Source organism: Amia ocellicauda, chromosome 18 (genome assembly GCF_036373705.1).
Source record: "Amia ocellicauda isolate fAmiCal2 chromosome 18, fAmiCal2.hap1, whole genome shotgun sequence".
NCBI classification, from domain to species: domain Eukaryota; kingdom Metazoa; phylum Chordata; class Actinopteri; order Amiiformes; family Amiidae; genus Amia; species Amia ocellicauda.
Window position 1 is genome coordinate 9,895,698 of NC_089867.1, and position 17,072 is coordinate 9,912,769.

Genomic DNA, 17,072 nt, shown 5'->3' on the forward strand with positions numbered 1-17,072 from the left:
CTAAAGGGTTGGTTTTGACATACTTGCAATACTAACGTTTGGATATAGTTGTCTATTTTGAAATAATATGTATGGGCGCTCCTGAGCTATAAAAGTATATGTAGTTAATTTACAGTTTAACTAAGGTAGTTGCCAAAGTTGTTGTTTTTTTGTAGTCAGAATTCATTTTGGATTGTGTTTTTTACGCGAAGGCAGATTCAAAATGTTTTTAGTTTGGGAACGTTAATATACTATATATATTTTTTTTTTTTCATTGTTTTATATGATACAATATGCCATTTCCTTCCTATATACGACATTGTTAGTGGTTGTATTTGAGACGTGGAACAGGAATATCTGTGTTGAAAGCGGTCATGGTTATAGTTGTCCTTCTTTATTTGATGTCCACCTAATTGTGATTGTGCAGACGCGGTTCTTCCCTCCCCCGAAAAAAAATGTTTTTTTAAGCCGTGGCATTTTGGCAGTGAGCGACATGTTTGGTTATTATGTGAAATGCATTTACAAAAACTAAATATCTCTCTATGTATATATATATATATTCGTGAAAATGTTATCAAAGTAGAATGTAAACCTATTGTTTACCATTTTTATGGGTTAAAACATTAGTTGGTATTGTTAACTTGAGACATGCTTCCTTCGGCATCTGGTAGAATAAAGTTAAACAGAACTCTACCGAGAAAGCTAGATGAAGCACCTTTAAAGAAAAGGAGGAGGTCGCCTGCTAGTGTGATCATTCCAACGGTGCTAGATGCGAAAAGCTCGGATAACCTGAATGGATTATATGCCCCTTTGGGAACCCGAGACGGTGCGTGTGACAGAATTAAAAATGCTGGGGGTTCTGGATTAAAGAACGTTCTAGATTCTAGCTGTGACCATTCCGAAGATCAAGGTGCCTCTGCGTGTGTCGAATTGAAAGGTACTGGGGGTTCCGAGTCGAAGAGTGTTCTCTGTTCTAGCTGTGATCATTCAAAAGATCAAGGTGCCTCTGCGTGTTCGGTGCAGTGGGAACCCCTAGACTCCGGGAAAAGTAACAATGGAGCGAGTTGTGGTTTGCTGCGAAAAAATGATGCCAGTGTAGAGTCCAAACCGGATTCCCATCCCGCAGAAGCAGCAGCAGCTAAAGATGTATCGACTCAAGCTGAGGAATACTGCAAAGGTACTCCATTGCCAATAAATACAGATACTGATTTACAGGACCAGCCGCATGGGGGGGACTTATGTCATGCCAGAGTCGAGGTTAGTGAGTTAGTACAGGAAGCCGTGTCGTGCAGGCGTGCAATGACGAGATCTGGACAAGTCTCTTTAAATGGGGTTCCCTGGGAAAAAAGGACGGGTATAAAAAAAGGTACTTTTTCACCAAGTAGTTTAGAGCCTGTTAAGGAAGACTCAGAGGGAGAAAGCCCCCCAAAAGAGATTCAGCAAAATCTGAAAAGTGAATCCGATGTAGTGCACAATGGTCAGAACGACGAGGTCCTTCCAGTAATCGAAGACAAGCCCCTCGTCAACAGTGCTGGGGGGACAGACTCGGTAAATGTCAGCGAGGTGACGAGAAAAAAGAAACGTAGAAGAACGAGGTTAACTGTTGTATCAAGACAGCGCAAGAAAGTGCCCAGCCCTGCCGCTGCACATCTGGACCAGGAGGAGAGGCTGCACGATTTTTCTGTCTTCCTGGATCGGCAGAAGTGTAACGCCATGTTTGTTGAATCGTCCCCATCTGGAAAAGAGAGCAGTGTTAAAGGTGGAAAGAGACAAATCGTGGGGGTTAGCACGTCTGAGGTCCAGGGTAGGGTGTCTAGAAAGAGAGGGCAGCAAATGCGATCAGAAATCAGGAAATTACTAGGGCAAGATCAGAAACGCCACACACAGTCTTCCCCATGTATGTTGCACACCAGGAATGAAAGTTTTGCTGCTGAAAAAAGGACTTTTACAATGACACTCAGGACTTCAAGTAAGATTTTTTTTCAGTATTTCAGACTTGGATATTTGTGATGGTTGTTGTTTTATTTTGTATGTATTTAACAACACTAAACAAGTTGTAGACCAACTGACCTTTCCATCATGAGCACTATATTGCTACCTTACTTCAAGAAATATTGCTAATGCAGTCTGGGGCAGAAAGGGGCTCTGATGTACATGGGCCAGTGAAGAACCCTGTATAAGTTTGTTAATTTGGTATGATGAGAAAGGAAGTTAGCCATCTGCTTTATGTCAAAGGTAATTTGGAAAGGGTTAAGTGTTGGAACAGTTTCAGCAGGGATAAACTAACCCTTAAATTGCCATTCAGCCACGCGTTACAAATATGAAAGTGACAAATAAGTCTGCCCCCCCCTTACGTTTATTTGGGCGGAAATGATTGAAAGGCTAAAAAATTCAGGAATGAAGCTTGAATGACATAATTAATTTTATAGCAATCAAATCTTATTCTTTTGAATTTGCCTTAGTGGAGTTTGTACTCCCCATAAGGAAATTGTAAATAAATGCATTTAAATGCAAATGTCCTTCAAGATATGTGATTGGCGTATTCTTCAAAATGTAGGCTTTACATAATTAACATTACCAGTAAGTATTCTTCATATTTCTAGCTAGATATGTTAATATGCTTGTATGTTGCATATATGGAAAAAGTAAAGTTTTAATACATAAACACTTCTGCATTCCAACTTATGTTTATTATGTTTTATTATATTCTTATTCTATCCGCTTAGGTAATTACTATAGCTTTTCATAGAAATTGAGAAAGTTAAGCTGAAGAAGGCCATTAAATTCATAGACTGAGTACATAACAAGAGATCCAGAAAAGAGAACTCAAATTTAACAATTTAAAATCAATTAAAATCAATATACAGTTCATACAAAGAGAATAGAGGGTATTTTTTCAGCTTTCCTGCATTTACTTAAAATAACTGGCTGTGGGAATGTACCTGCTAGAAATTAATGTTGACTTTTTATTTTTCAATTCTAGGAATAGGAAACGCTGCATCTTCTGTCACTAAGCCAAAGCATCAGGCCAAGATACCATCCTCGGGAGAGTTGCATGACAAAAGACTGATCAAAAGCCCCTGTTGTAGGACTTGCAGTGTACCAAAATATGTGACTCCTAGGATTAATACACCAGGGAGAGGGCCTTCTCTGAAAATCAAAGCTGAATCGAAAGGCTTGAAGATTAAGCAGAAGTCAGTTGTGACCCCTCAAGAAGAAATCAAGAAATCATCACAGAGCAAAGCCTTTGGGATAGAAAAATATCCCATCCTAAAGCTGTGTGATATAGTCAAAGGGTCTAACATCCCTATTGATGTCACTAGTTATAAGTGTGTTTTGCCCGTTGAACTGAAAACAAAAAACATTAAGTGTTTCAAAATAGAAGGCAGGGATTTAATATGCTTAAAAACTGAGGCTCAATCTACCCCATGCTCTGTGTATAGCAATGCCCTGAAAAAAAACTCCCTTGTCCCACGTACAAGAACACAGGAAATACCAGAAATGGTAAATGGGGTTCTTTCAGAAAGTCGCTTTAAAACCTATGACATACCGACCCAGAGTGATACTGGAGTTGCTGTCTGTGAGAAACAAAATGTAAAAAAAACAAATTTGTCCTGTGGAAGAACCATAAAGCCAATTGGTCCTCTTGGTATAAATGATGAAAAAGATTTAGAGAAATCAAGTGGCACATTAGAGACTGCAACCCCTGCACCTGTACTGACAGCCTTTAAGATAGAAACCTTGTCTCTTCTTCGTGAGATACAAGTGAAAGATGCTTTGTCGAATTTAGCAGAGAATTTGCAGAGCTGCGTCACAGATGATGGAGTCAAAAGCAAAGGAGACCTAGAAATGAGCATTTTGGGGAATCTTCATGCTGCGCAGAACACTGCTTCAACTGAGAATTGTACAGTTGACACCAAGCCTGCAGACACGGGAGGTGCCTTTAACAGACAGCAATCATATAGTTGCCAGAGAACTACACCATATGTAATACACACTTCCATTTCGTGTGCACGTGCCTATCTTCCGTGGCCCTTTGTTAAATGTGAGTCTTCTGAAGTAGATTGCCATTTGACATGCACACAGGTGTTGCCTTCTGAAGACAGTGAGTTATCAGGTAAGAAAACTGAAAATCTCAATTTGTCAGTCAGCTCACCAATACTAAATGGATCCAGTGAAACTGAAAATTCCTTGCATCCTAGTATAGAATGCAAAGAAGAAGTTTTCACAGAAGATTCAAGTTCTTCCAATGCATCCGATTCAGACATGCAACCCCAAACGACAGAGGAGAGTGTTGTGCAAGATTCAGGGTCTTTGTTGGTTACACCTGTAAAGCAAGAGGGCGTGCCCACGATTTGCAGCCTTGCAATAGTCAATAGTCCTGACAAAGTCAAAAAAGAGAGGATCCTACAGGGTTGTGGCCTTGGTGAAAAGGCACATTTATCAGCTTGCGAAGATGGCAAGAGCTTTTCGGAAACACAACCACACAGGATGTCTTTAAAGAGATGCAGTTCTGCAGAGCTGGAAGAAGGTGACACAAACACCTGTCCAGTGAAGCGCTCTCTTACTATTGAACCTGAGACTTCTGAACTGTGCACAGTGGAAACAAAATCTTTTAATCCTGTTTCACCCTGTCATCCGGAGAAACTGCCTAGTGCAAGCCAGCAGGTGAAAATACCAAGGACATCTTTGACTTTCACTGAATACCTTTCATCTTGTCAGGATGCATCTAGTGCTGATGTAAGTAGCTCCTCTTCTGAAGACGACGATGGCTTGGCAGCGTTTGCTGCTGACTTCACTGCTGAGATCATGTGTGAAATAGAGGATGGTTGCTCAAGTAGCAATCAAAGGGTTTTGCATCACGCGTCAAGCACCAGCGACGGAGAGGCATCTGGTGATGTCATGGATGTGGTCAAGGCATACGAACAGGATGCCATCGTTCTCGATGTGATCCAGGATGACCCCGATTTGTTTGGGAACCTTGGAGAAGTCACCGAGTCAGTAGGAAAACCCAGCTGCACCACGAAAAGGCTGAAGAAGTGTGGGCACAGTCCTGTAAAAACTTCAAGGACCGTGTCTAATTGTAAGATTTCATTAGATGGCAGCGTAAGGTAAGTTTTGTTTTTCTTTTTCTACGGGTTGTTCTAAATATGTTCACAATCCTTTGCCAAGCTGTGGTCCCAGAACTTTGTCAGCATAGGAGGGAGAGTTATATCTAAAATTTGTCACATCTAAGCTTTAGGTCTACTTCATTCTTACTTAATTAAGCGCTAAAGCATCGAGGGAGTATGCAACAAAATTATACCAACAGGAACACTATCTAGAAAGAATGGACCCAAAGCAAGGGGGTAAAGTAGTTCATATTTATTAGAATTAAAGATCCAGGTCTTTTAGAAGCAAACTGTAGTCCCTTATGTAGTCTTTCATTTGCCAATGAATGTTTCATGAAGTGTAACACTCCCAAATTATATTAATTTATATTATTTAAATTGATTTATTTCATATAGATTTTCTATGCTGTTGTATCTTAATCTTTATCCTAACTTTGTAATTACAAAAATAAAAAGGTACTTTGAACAGTTTTATAACATGAATTTAAACCACAAAACCATAAAAGTTGTATGTATTTTAACATAAGGTGTGATGCTAGACTTGGAGACCTGAGGAACTGTATTCAGAGATGTACAACACCCCATACTAAAGGTATGACTTCTAGAAGCTAACTTAACCATACCATCATTTGAAAAAGATGCTGTATGCTGTTGAGGTTGAAGCTTTTAAACTTTATAGATGTTGCTTTGGGGAAAAAATAAATAAAAAATGTGATAGTTGATATTAAACAATTCCTTTCTTGCATCTTTTTGTTTTTGTGTTTGTATAAATATTAAACAATACATGTCTTAAGTGCAACATATCTTGCAAAACATTGCAGTAGATCAGATCCATAAGAGTCAATTTTTCTTTGTACATTTCAGATGAATGTGATGGAATGACAACCTGTAATGACAACAGTATGTCTGTCAATACTGACAACCCTGTAGATGCTAGCTTCCATGTTGATGGTGGTTCTTTGAATCGAAAGGTAGGTCAGCCTGTAGTTAATACACTTTTAAGGTAAATATTTAGAAATGCTTTATGTATTCAATTATGGAATTAAACTTATTTTTTCCCCAGTGGACTTGTCTCAGATATCAATGTCCCACCTTTAAGTGACACTTGATATATATTCACAGTTGGAATAGGAAGCTGTGATTAATAACACTTAAAGATTAGTATTGTATATGTTGCTGCCTTGCAGTCACCAGAATTCTTCTTTAAAGGACTTCTGGTGTTCAAATTGAGTTTAATCTGTGCTATGTCACTTGATGAATCAGAATTAATCTAAATCAGAAAAAAAGATACTTCTGTCAAATGCACAAACCGGAATTGTGCTGTATCTGCATGCATAACTATTCTTTAATATTTGTTGTGTAAGCAGTGAACTAATGATTCCATAATGGGATGCTTTTCATAGCAATTGAATGCAGACTGATTGCTTTTTATTTGTTCTTTATAGGGCTTGGCAGAACACACATCAGGAGAAGAAAACAAATGTCTTCTTAGAACAAGGTGAATATTTATTCCCAGGTTATTTATTTATAATTTTGATCACTGATCAAACACCGAATTATTCCACATAGTTTGAAACCTATATTTTGTGTTGTACAAAGAAAAACTTGGGAGTGAGAAGGAGCCCTTATATGTATATGTACACACACACACACACACACACACACACACACACACACACACACACACACACACACACACACACACACAGTCTTATAGCACTGTTACACTGGCTAACTGAAGAAATATATAACATCCAAATGTGTTTGCCCTCAATAGATTTCACAGCACTATACTTTATTTTAGAAATTAATTGGGGGAAAAAATAAATTAAATGCATTTCTAAAGATCATGGAATTTAATGTTTTGGTTTTATTTCCCCCATCCTTTTGTACCTTAAAGTATAACCTTTCCTATACATTTCCACAAGTATCCTGGTTAAGTGCAGCTTATGTGCTTATATCCTTAAATACTGCTACTACTAAATAATCTAACTGGGTGTTCAAAATGATGCTGAAAAAATATGAACTTGTAATTTATAACTTTTTTTATTTTATTATTATTGAAGCTTCTAACTGACACTGCCTTGACTAATCCTTATTGCATAAATGAAATACTAGGGAATGCTTTTGCTTTTCAGAGAAGGTAGTCGCTTAGGCGAGGCTGGGGCAAGTTTTGGTCAAGGATTCCAAGCAACCCTTCCCACCGAGTCCACATTTTCAACAGGTTCTGCAAATCCCTACATAGAATCCAGGGATAATGGTAAGAGAACCCTAATAAATAATTTAGTTATTTAACACTAGAAGCGCCGGCATTTCAAAATACCTACAAGCGCCAAAGCTGGTCATTGTAACCGATAGCTCTTTAAAAGCTGTGATATGGTAATCAAAGGCAAACTATCATATAAGACTCAGAAGTTTTAGTACAAAGGTAATATTTAAATTGAAATATGATCATAAAACATTAATATTATTGCTATAAATAACACACTTTTTTTCTAAACACACACACACTGCAGTCAAAACATGAATAACTATATAGCCTACAACAAGCAAAAAGCTCAAAAATGGCATATAATAAGAGAATGAAATAAGTGTAAATGTAAATATTGGAATAATGCTCAAAAGCAATATTTTATAGTTCAAAAATAACTTGCATTTATCAAAACATAATTGTACACTAAAGTAAACATTTTCAACACTGTTATCTTTGTTTTCAACATACACTGCTTTTATTCACTATAGCTTTGTATTTCAAGAAGCAATGTAGTATATATTTAGCCTGCATACCTGACAGCTTGGGACAGTCCATGTTTCTCATTTCTCCACTTTCCCTGCATGAGCTCGTACCTCACACTGCATTTTGATACACTGACACACTGATAATATCCGTAAATCATTATTTCACGGGTGATGTGCTGCGCTATTGCACCCTGTACTACATGCAGTAGCAATTGCGTATTGATCAGTAGAGCAAAAGCACTCGGTGCCATTTGGACCTGGTGTTTCACTCGCAATGTGTTCACAACACTGACACAAACCCACGAATGATCTGCCATTCCCAGTATCACTGATACCCCTGAATCAGTCGTATTCATATACACGGCATGTCCAAAACGAGCTCTCTTCAGTCTCCGTTTCCAATCCATGTTTATTTGCGGGTAATCACTGTATCAACTCAATCTGAATACAGCTGTAAGAAAACACCTGTAATGCTGTACAATGAGTGTGTTTTTTCACACATATGAGAGACTGTGACAGGTAGAGATCGCCACTTCAGCGCCAGACTGACTCTATCGTAAAGGGCAGGCAGGATTGTGCATTGTATTTTAGTTATTATGTATTTAAATGACTGGTCAAAATAACCCAATTTTGGCTATTCTAGGTAAGTGTGTTTATAACTTATTTTCGTGTTTATCCAGCTAAAATGCTGTAGGCATGTTTAATACATATCTATAGGAAAAATCACGAATGGGTATGCGCAGTGTATTTAGGAACACAGAGTAATTCAAATTTTAATAACCAAATCAGTCAAATTGACCGGCTCGGCATTTCTAGTGTTAAATGTCTTGGTTATTCTCTTTCAGTACTGTGTTCTTTTTCTCGCAATCACTAGAAAATAGTTTCAGCTGTGAAATTGACAGTATGTGAGAGAGAGTCTAGTAATTTGAAATGCATTTGAGGTTGATTAAAGCAGCACAAACAATACAAAGGTTTTCTTGTTAAGTATGTTTAAATATGGAGAACTTTTGATAGGTTTAAGCTAAATATTTTATTTACCTGAAATTAATCAAGCTAGCAATTTGTATTGAACTGTTGAAGTATTTTTCTGATTTTCTGCTCAGATTGCAAGACTGGTAGTAAACAGACTGAAGATTCCTCGCAACAAGGCAAGCCCTGGAGTATTACAAGGAGACTTGGTTTAGTAAGTTCGTTCAGACTTTATTCACCGGCTGTGCAAAAGGATTTCATATAATATTTATATTTTCAATCCGGTTCGAATCTTTATATCGATTGTTTTTTCTTTTATAGTGCAGCAAACCTGTAGAGCGCATTGAACACCAACAGATGTACTGCAGGTTTTACTTCAGTCCCCTCCTTGTCTGTACCCGGCCAGCATGTCGCTTTTTGCATGTACCCATAAGTGGAGATGAAAAGGTGGGAGCAAAATTTTTAAACCTGAATACTGCAATAGTCTTCCGATACACAGCTTTCGTAGGATGGCAGGGGTCTATCTTCGATTTGTAGCTTCCCCTTTCCATGTCATGCCTGCAAAGTTTAATCTTCCCATCTTTTATGTGGTTGTATTCTAGGTCTTTTTTTTTTTTTTTTCTCTCTTGGGATCCATTTGATAGCTTCTTTGATCTGTTCTTCTTGCATTGCGTCCAGCCACTAAATGTGAAATTTAATATTAATATTTATGTGAAGAGCATACAAAGTAAATGTGTAATCAAAAGGATGTTAAAAGCATACTTCCTAGCCTAATGCACACTAAACAGTAGGTGTTACTATGCTAATTCATAGTGATCACTGGATTATTCTGTAATATTTCTCATTTTCAGTATTGCATGGAAGTTGTTCAGCAGTTCATGAAGATTTTGAATCCATCTTATTTGCAACGTGCAGGTAGAGTAATATCCCAGAAATAATAGGCACCAGTAACGTCAGTGGTTTTTCTTTTAAGCTATTAAAATGAACTTTTATGTCATTTTGGTAATCATTTTACTTCACTGGGAACCAATTTTTGAGAGGTAGAAGAAAAGGAATTATGTAAGAACCAATTTAATTTGTTATTAATTGTATTTGCTTAATTTGATTTGAAGTATTTTTTACATCTGTTTTAGGAGACACTTTTGTTCTTAAAAATCGCTTTTAAATGAATTGGCTCTTCTCACATTTATTTTAAATCTTTCTGTTCTATTCCATCTCAGCTGCAGTGTTTACAAATTACTACCAAAGCTCCCGACCTGGAATTTATTTCAAATGTCAAATCCTGCATTCCCTTCTGTCAACACTGTTGAAGAGAGGTCATTTGAGAGATTTATTTGCTGTGCTTCGAATCACAGCAATGTACAAAACTTTGGTAAGGTATTAAAAGTACTGAATGTTTATAAGTATTTTCTGTGGTCTTTGTAAATGTGTTTTTACCCAAGTGCCTCAATTATATGCTTTATTTCTTAAGGAACAGAATTTCAAAGCCACTGGTTTTGTGTATGTATATACAGTTAGGTCCATAAATATTTGGACAGTTACACAATTGTCGTCATTTTGGCTCTGTACGCCACCACATTGGATTTGAAAGGAAACAATTAAGTGCTTTAAGTGTAGACTTTCATCTTTAATTTGAGGGTAGGTTACATCCAAATTGGGTGAACGGTGTAGGAATTACACCCATTTTTATATGTGTTCCCCCCAATTTTAAGGGCTCAGAAGTATTTGGACAAACTAACATAATCATGAATTAAATTGTGAGTTTCAATACTTGGTTGCAAATCCTTTGCAGTCAATGACTGCCTGAAGTCTGGAACCCATAGACATCAGCAGAGGCTGGGTTTCTTCCCTGATGCTCTGCCAGGCCTGCACTGCAGCTGTCTTTAGTTCCTGCTTGTTCTTGGGGCGTTTTGCCTTTCAAACACTTTCAAATCCGTTGTGGTGGCGTACATAATACAAAATTAATTGTTAAAGCAGGTTTAATACAACATACATTCACAAATTCCAGAAGTTAACTGGACAATAAATATGTACTTTTTTACAATTTTAACCCTTATTTCCTTACTAGTCTTCATCTCTTAATTGAATTTCCCCAGCACCGCAGTAAAGTGATTGTAAGCTTTGATTTGTGATTGCAGGAAACGTTTGAGTTTACAACTTATCCTATGTGCTCTACTTCAGTTGGTTGTGTTCTTCCGCCCAATAAAAATATACATACAATTAATGCAGTACAATTTGTTTGTACTTCAACAGCCACCACCTGATGTCCTTCTCAAAGCATTTAAAAAAGTGACAGCACTCGGCCTGAAGGAGGCAGTTTTATCTCTTCTAGATGTAACTTCAAAGGTTTGTATTAAATGATTTTCAAATGTAAGCTTACCTTTTTATTATTATTAATCATGCATCATCCCTGACCTCCAGAATTAGTGTTGTAGTATAATTCATGTGACATTTTTTATATTTTTCAGCAGTTAAAGGTTTAAAGTAAAACTTTTTCTTATGTTCTATTTGTAACATATTTTATTATGTTTTGTTTTTCTGCAGTGTGTAGAAGCAGGCCTAGAATTCACTGTGGAAAACTTTGACTATATGCAACATCAGCTGAATCGTCTTCAAGTATCAAAACAGGAGCTAGAACTCTTTCTGGCTATGAAATCAAGGTCAGCCTTTTATATAGATTTTTTTTGTCAGTTTATAATTGAATCAACCTTTTGTCTTTCATATGGTCTTAAATGTCATTATTATATGCATTACTTGCAGAACAGTAAGGAGAGAAGCATGGAAAACAGGACAGTTTGATCTAGACACGGCAGTTGCTGAAATAGAGGTAAATTGTCAGTGAATTTAATACAGTGGGCAGCAAAGTGAAGAGACATTCAGTTTTAGATTTTTGGACATGGAGACTTCTCATGTTAAACTGCAAAGATGTTTCTTATTTAAAGTTTCATAACTTAGTTTTTATGATTTGGTTAAAATCTGGTCCGTTCTTTAATATCCCTGTCTTCAGCATTATAAAGAGCAGGAAGACTGGGCAAAGATTGGAGCAATGTTCAACAGTATGTGTCTCTCCAATGGCAGTCTTGACAGTCTAAACCGGTTCTGCGCTTGCATTGCATCCGTGCTTCTGAAAGACATCCACAGCACCCCGTCGGTTCCTTTCTGTAAATTTATAGAAACGGGTATGTGGGTTTTCTTATTTTTCTGTATTTAATAATTTAAAATTCTCTCTTACAGTTTTAATTTGGAATTGCAATTTATTTTAAGATGTATCTGCAAACTATTTACCAGGTCTCCTCTGTACTAAAGTGGGCGGGATGTTGGCTGCGAACAGTCCTTAAATTTTTTTTGGCAGCTTTTTTTGGATTAGTATTTATTTGAAATCAGATTGCAGGAATGGTGTGACAAAGTGACAGTATTTGGAAATAATGTTTTGAGATCTATTTATTTTTAGTTTCCCAAGAAAACCATATAAATGGGTTGGATAAAAGTTTACTTGGAAGGATTGGAATTTCGGTGATGTTTGGATACTACAAAACACAGCAGTGGGCAAAGGTATGATGCATAGACTTTGTGACTTTAGCACCCATCTTGAGCAATATGGGTAAAGGAATGTATTGCAAATTATCATTTCACTGTTTTTGATTGGTTAATTGTCTGGTGCAGTTGTTCCTTGACACACTGCACTTGTTTGCTTTTTTGCAGTTTCCTCTCTCATATTTGGCCGATTAAAGCAGTTTTATCAATGTACTTAGTATAATTTCGCGTTAAAAAGAAACTTTTCATTATCCATTTTTCCCATGCCTGATCTAGCCTGTGACTCATACTGCCTATTGCTTTTCTGAATTTGTTTAGATGCTGTATTTTAACAGTTTCCCAGGTGTTTAGTAATGAACTGTTTTACAGGGGCGTAAGTTATTGGATGCCTTGACTGGGATGAAGATCAACTTCTCTACACTTAAAGGACTCTTTGGGAATGAATGCCATGCCTCCAGATGCCAAATTGTGAATACTGCTACAGAAATCTTCCTCAAAAGTGGAAGTGTAGAGAAAGCAATGAACATATTGAAAGGTAGTACTTTACATATTTTAATATACTTTGTTTTGTTTTTCTTATTGATTTTATGATTTATTTTGTATTTCTTTGGAGTTGACTGTAAATACCCTGTTGGTGGGAGAGGGAGTTTTTTTTTTTTTCTCCCCTCTCTCAAATTCCCAGATTTAAAAGAAGTAAAAGGTTGGCCTGTGCAATTTTTGTATCTCTTGGTATGTACTTGAAACCCCTTTAGAAATGGTCTTTGAGAATATGCATGTCTGTCAGAATTGTAATGACTCGTCAGTGATGACCAAATGACCTAGATACCAAATTACTCGAGTCGAGTCTCTGCAAGAAAATGCTCGACTCGAGTCAGTGCCCAAAATATGTGACTTTAGTCAAAATCCAAAAGTCTCCATCTGACTGAATTAAAACTAACACACAGTCATCTTGTCACATAATCAAAACAGGCGTCTGCAGTGATTGGCAAGACCGTGGCTAAGGAAATGCTTTTCCAGCCTATAGCACAGCTCTATGATCATAATGTCAGTAAGCGTATTGCGCAGAATCTCCCCAGATACTGTGATTTCATGGTTTAAATGGTACGATTCTGTGCAGATTTGCACAGATCTGCAGAACTCTGTGGTACCAGAAAGCAACCTAATATGTAGGTGGGGAGAAGACATCGGTGAAGGTAGTGTTAAACTGTATGTTCAACAATATGGAGAGCCACACTCTAAAAAATATTAACATTGAACAGTGTATGTGTGTAAATATATATGAAATAAAATCCCACCAAATTTCCTTTCATGTAGTGTCTGAAATAATTATAGGGTAGTGTCACTTGTGAGTGTTTAATTTTGGTAGTATTCATTACTGTACATCCAACACAATTGAGCACAGATATTTGTATGTATAGATAGATGTTTTCCTGTAATAATCAGATTAAGTAGTCGGAACTAATGACTTGATTCAGTGACTCGACTCGAGTTTGGCACATCATTGACTCGACTCATGTCCCAGTTTTGGTGACTTTGTTTCAACTCTGATGGCTGTTGATAACTGTAAGTGTGTGTAACTGAAATGCATGACGTTTCATTATTAATGATTCAGATACTGAGTGGATGATCAGCTCTCCAATGTGGCCTTGTGAGAGCATTGACGTTGTGAATCGCCATAATTTGCTGTGTAAAATCGCTGAACAAACATCTCAGAAGAACATGTATGTGGAAACTCTCGAAGTTCTGACGAAGCTGCCTGGGCTACACGATGTCCACTGTAAGTACCTATAGGAGTATTTTTACTGCCCTTCCAGAGCCAGTTTCACATCACATTGCTCATGAACACTCATCGTTGCTATCCAGTCTGTCATCTCAAACAAAAGGCATCTATGTTTGATCAGTTCATGAGTAGAATGGCAAGGCAGGTTTTGGATCAGTTTAAAGATATAATTGGAGACTCGATCTAGGCCAAATTCATATTTACCATCTTATGAAGTTAACAGGTATATTTTCCTAATGGCCCAAAAAAGTGGGTGAAGTGTTTGCATACATCCAATAAGGTTAGACATCTAAGAGTGAAGAAAAGCAAATAGTTTATTTTGAACCAATTTAGTGTCTGTCCTTTTACGAAAAGGGATGTAAACTTAACATTTTATGAAGTAAGAGTGATTTGGAGACGCTGCTCTTAACTGTTTCTCTCTTCAATTTCAGGCAGTTTTGATGTTACCAGATATGATGACATTTTCAACCGACATTTATGGTCCTGCTTTAAGTACCAGAATTTAAGAGTGTGTTGCAGTATTGTGGAGTTCATGGTTTCAAAGAATATCTCTGTGGATTTCTGCCTTCTCAGGAAGTTAATCCACAAACTTGGACAACAATGTCTTTGGCCCAAAGCCAGATCTCTCTACAAATGTAAGTTGCTTCTTTGTCTTGCTTTGTTTGTATCTGTTAAAGTTAGAGCAAAGTTATACAGTTTCTCTACAAATACAGATGTAAAAGCATGACTGACATGAGGACTGTTAAATTAACTTGATGTTTCTGAAACCTGTTGTTATAGGTCACAGGAAAAAGATTTTACCAAGCTGAACACATTTGTCTTGTATTTAATCTGTGCTCCTTACATTGTCAGGTGCTCTCTCCCTGGGCTGTTACCCTCCTTTTCAAGGAAACATGTACTGCAGACTCCTTTCTGTCCCCTGTTCCCTGTCTGAGATTGAGATGACGCTGGCCTTAGAAGTCTTTATTTTTTCAAATGCGCATGACATTAAGAATCCAAGCACCTCCGCGCTTCAAATTGTACTGAAAAGGTTTGTGCAAAGGAGGATTTGTACTTGTGGTGTAAAATTTAGTGACTGCTCATACAAGCGAGGTTTCTTAACATAGATCGTGAAAATGAAATGCACTAGAAGTTAATTTTAATAGATGTGATTTACCTAGGTTTTTCCCCACAGTAATGCAAGTCTTCATTGTATATTGAAAATGTTCACTTCTAGTCAAAAGGGTTCCTAGGTATCTGGAAATGACATGTGCATTGAAAGTGTTGGATGTCAAGTTGAATTCAATGTGATTTCCTCCCCAGGAATGAAGACCGTGCACTGATAAGTGAAACTGACTACCATGCAGCGGTGAACAGACTCCTGTCTGCTGCTCAGATTACCAGTCCGAAACTGGTGATTAAATACGCTACTGTAAACGTCTCCAAAGAACAGGTGTTCACACTGGACCATTTGTCCGCACTGAAGTGGCTGGATAAGAACATGTACTGTTCCTGAAAATGTCTATTTTTGTTAAGAAGGAATAATTTGTAGAAATGTTGTAATTTAATAAGTGTGTAAGATATATGTACATTTCCATTAATGTATACCACCATAAGAGTGCAAGAAATATATTCAGAAAATACTTGGCATTTGTTTTATTTCATGTATATGTTAATTGTATCTCAAGTGCCTTTAAGCTTGAGCCTCTTTAAAGTTTTGTTTTTGTGTAAAAGTTTAAGCAATTCTGTCATCAGCCTCCTCCCACCTATCAGTTTCAGAATGCTTACTTTTTTGATATAATGTACATCCTGTCTTTCTACTGTTGGAATTTTATTGGGTGCTTAATGTATAGAAAAAGTTGAGCCTTTTTTATTCCATTCCCTTTGTTTTTTTTGTGTTGTTTTTTTTCTCCCCATATGTGATTGTGTAGGAAATATCAAAGTCAAGCAGAGAGTTAATAGTGCCAGCTGAAGATTGTTCTTAAAGTGAGATGGTTGTACTGAAAAGCAGCATATTATTGCTGCACTCTGGTTTTGGTTTAATATTAAAATAGATTTACCATGTAAGTCTTGCAACCTAATATACTACTTTGAATTAAAGGGCATCTTTATATATATTTGATTTCAAATGTGTTTTATTTCCCTGCTAGATATATTTTTGCCTGTATTTTCACTTGAACTTGTCACATCTTGCGCAATCTGGTTTGCAGGATTGAGTGAGCCTATATATGTGGTTGTAATATGTGGTTCCTTCAGCCTAATTTTTTCTTGGTAAATATCTTGTAGTCCCATATATTTTGTCCTTGCATTTGGGTGGAGTCTGGTAATTTGGAAAACTTTTCTGCAACTACATTTTATGCACAGTGGAGATTTATGCAAATGTTACATTTTATAACTTCCATCATTTTTATAACTTGACAATCTTTCAATTCCTTGCTTATGCTTTGCCATTCACCTTGACAGTTATGCAGTTGTAATATTGCATATAAACTATACATTGATTGTACACTTCCATAGCAAGAACATGCTGTAATGCATTCCAAGTGTTGCATGACTAATGCAGTATTGTTTAAGAACTAAATATTTTGGTGTACTGTATGAGATTTCATCATTTATTTTTATTTTTTTCCTCAGATGAAAACATAGAAAGCTACACTCCGGATGTCTTAATGGTATTTGTTTAAAGTGATGTTGCATGTGTTTTTGCAATGTACAGGTACATGTAAAGAAAATAAACTGTCCTGATTTTTTTTGTGTGCAAATTATTTGACATGGTGTCCATTATTTAACACTGTGGTCAAAATAAGAAAATTGGATGAAGTCAATCAAATGGACAAAATAGTGGAGTGGATTTATGTATCTAGATTTTATTTTATTTTATTGAATTTAGTAACACATTTTTTAAGAATAGATTAAAATATTCTAGTAGTTAAACTGGGTTATACAAATACAAGTGTATAGTGTATACAACCAACAGAACA

General features: G+C 36.8%; 2 protein-coding genes across 2 annotated transcripts; both read left to right on the plus strand.

Annotated features, from left to right (window-relative positions):
• The first annotated feature begins 582 nt into the window (after positions 1-582).
• On the plus strand, positions 583-9,063 carry LOC136714088 (uncharacterized). The gene is made up of 7 exons (XM_066691400.1): positions 583-1,948; positions 2,963-5,090; positions 5,618-5,682; positions 5,955-6,061; positions 6,536-6,588; positions 7,229-7,350; positions 8,933-9,063. The coding sequence occupies exons 1-7, from the start codon at positions 628-630 to the stop codon at positions 9,061-9,063; spliced, it is 3,927 nt and encodes a 1,308-aa protein (XP_066547497.1). The 5' UTR covers positions 583-627.
• Positions 9,064-9,101: 38 nt separating this feature from the next.
• On the plus strand, positions 9,102-16,827 carry LOC136713584 (protein TOPAZ1). Its single transcript, XM_066690714.1, has 13 exons — positions 9,102-9,245; positions 9,650-9,713; positions 10,019-10,170; positions 11,052-11,144; positions 11,343-11,458; positions 11,559-11,625; positions 11,806-11,977; positions 12,250-12,350; positions 12,702-12,867; positions 13,945-14,109; positions 14,544-14,747; positions 14,965-15,142; positions 15,415-16,827. Exons 1-13 carry the CDS (start codon positions 9,156-9,158, stop codon positions 15,605-15,607), a joined length of 1,761 nt encoding a protein of 586 aa, XP_066546811.1. The 5' UTR covers positions 9,102-9,155; the 3' UTR covers positions 15,608-16,827.
• The last annotated feature ends 245 nt before the right edge of the window (positions 16,828-17,072 follow it).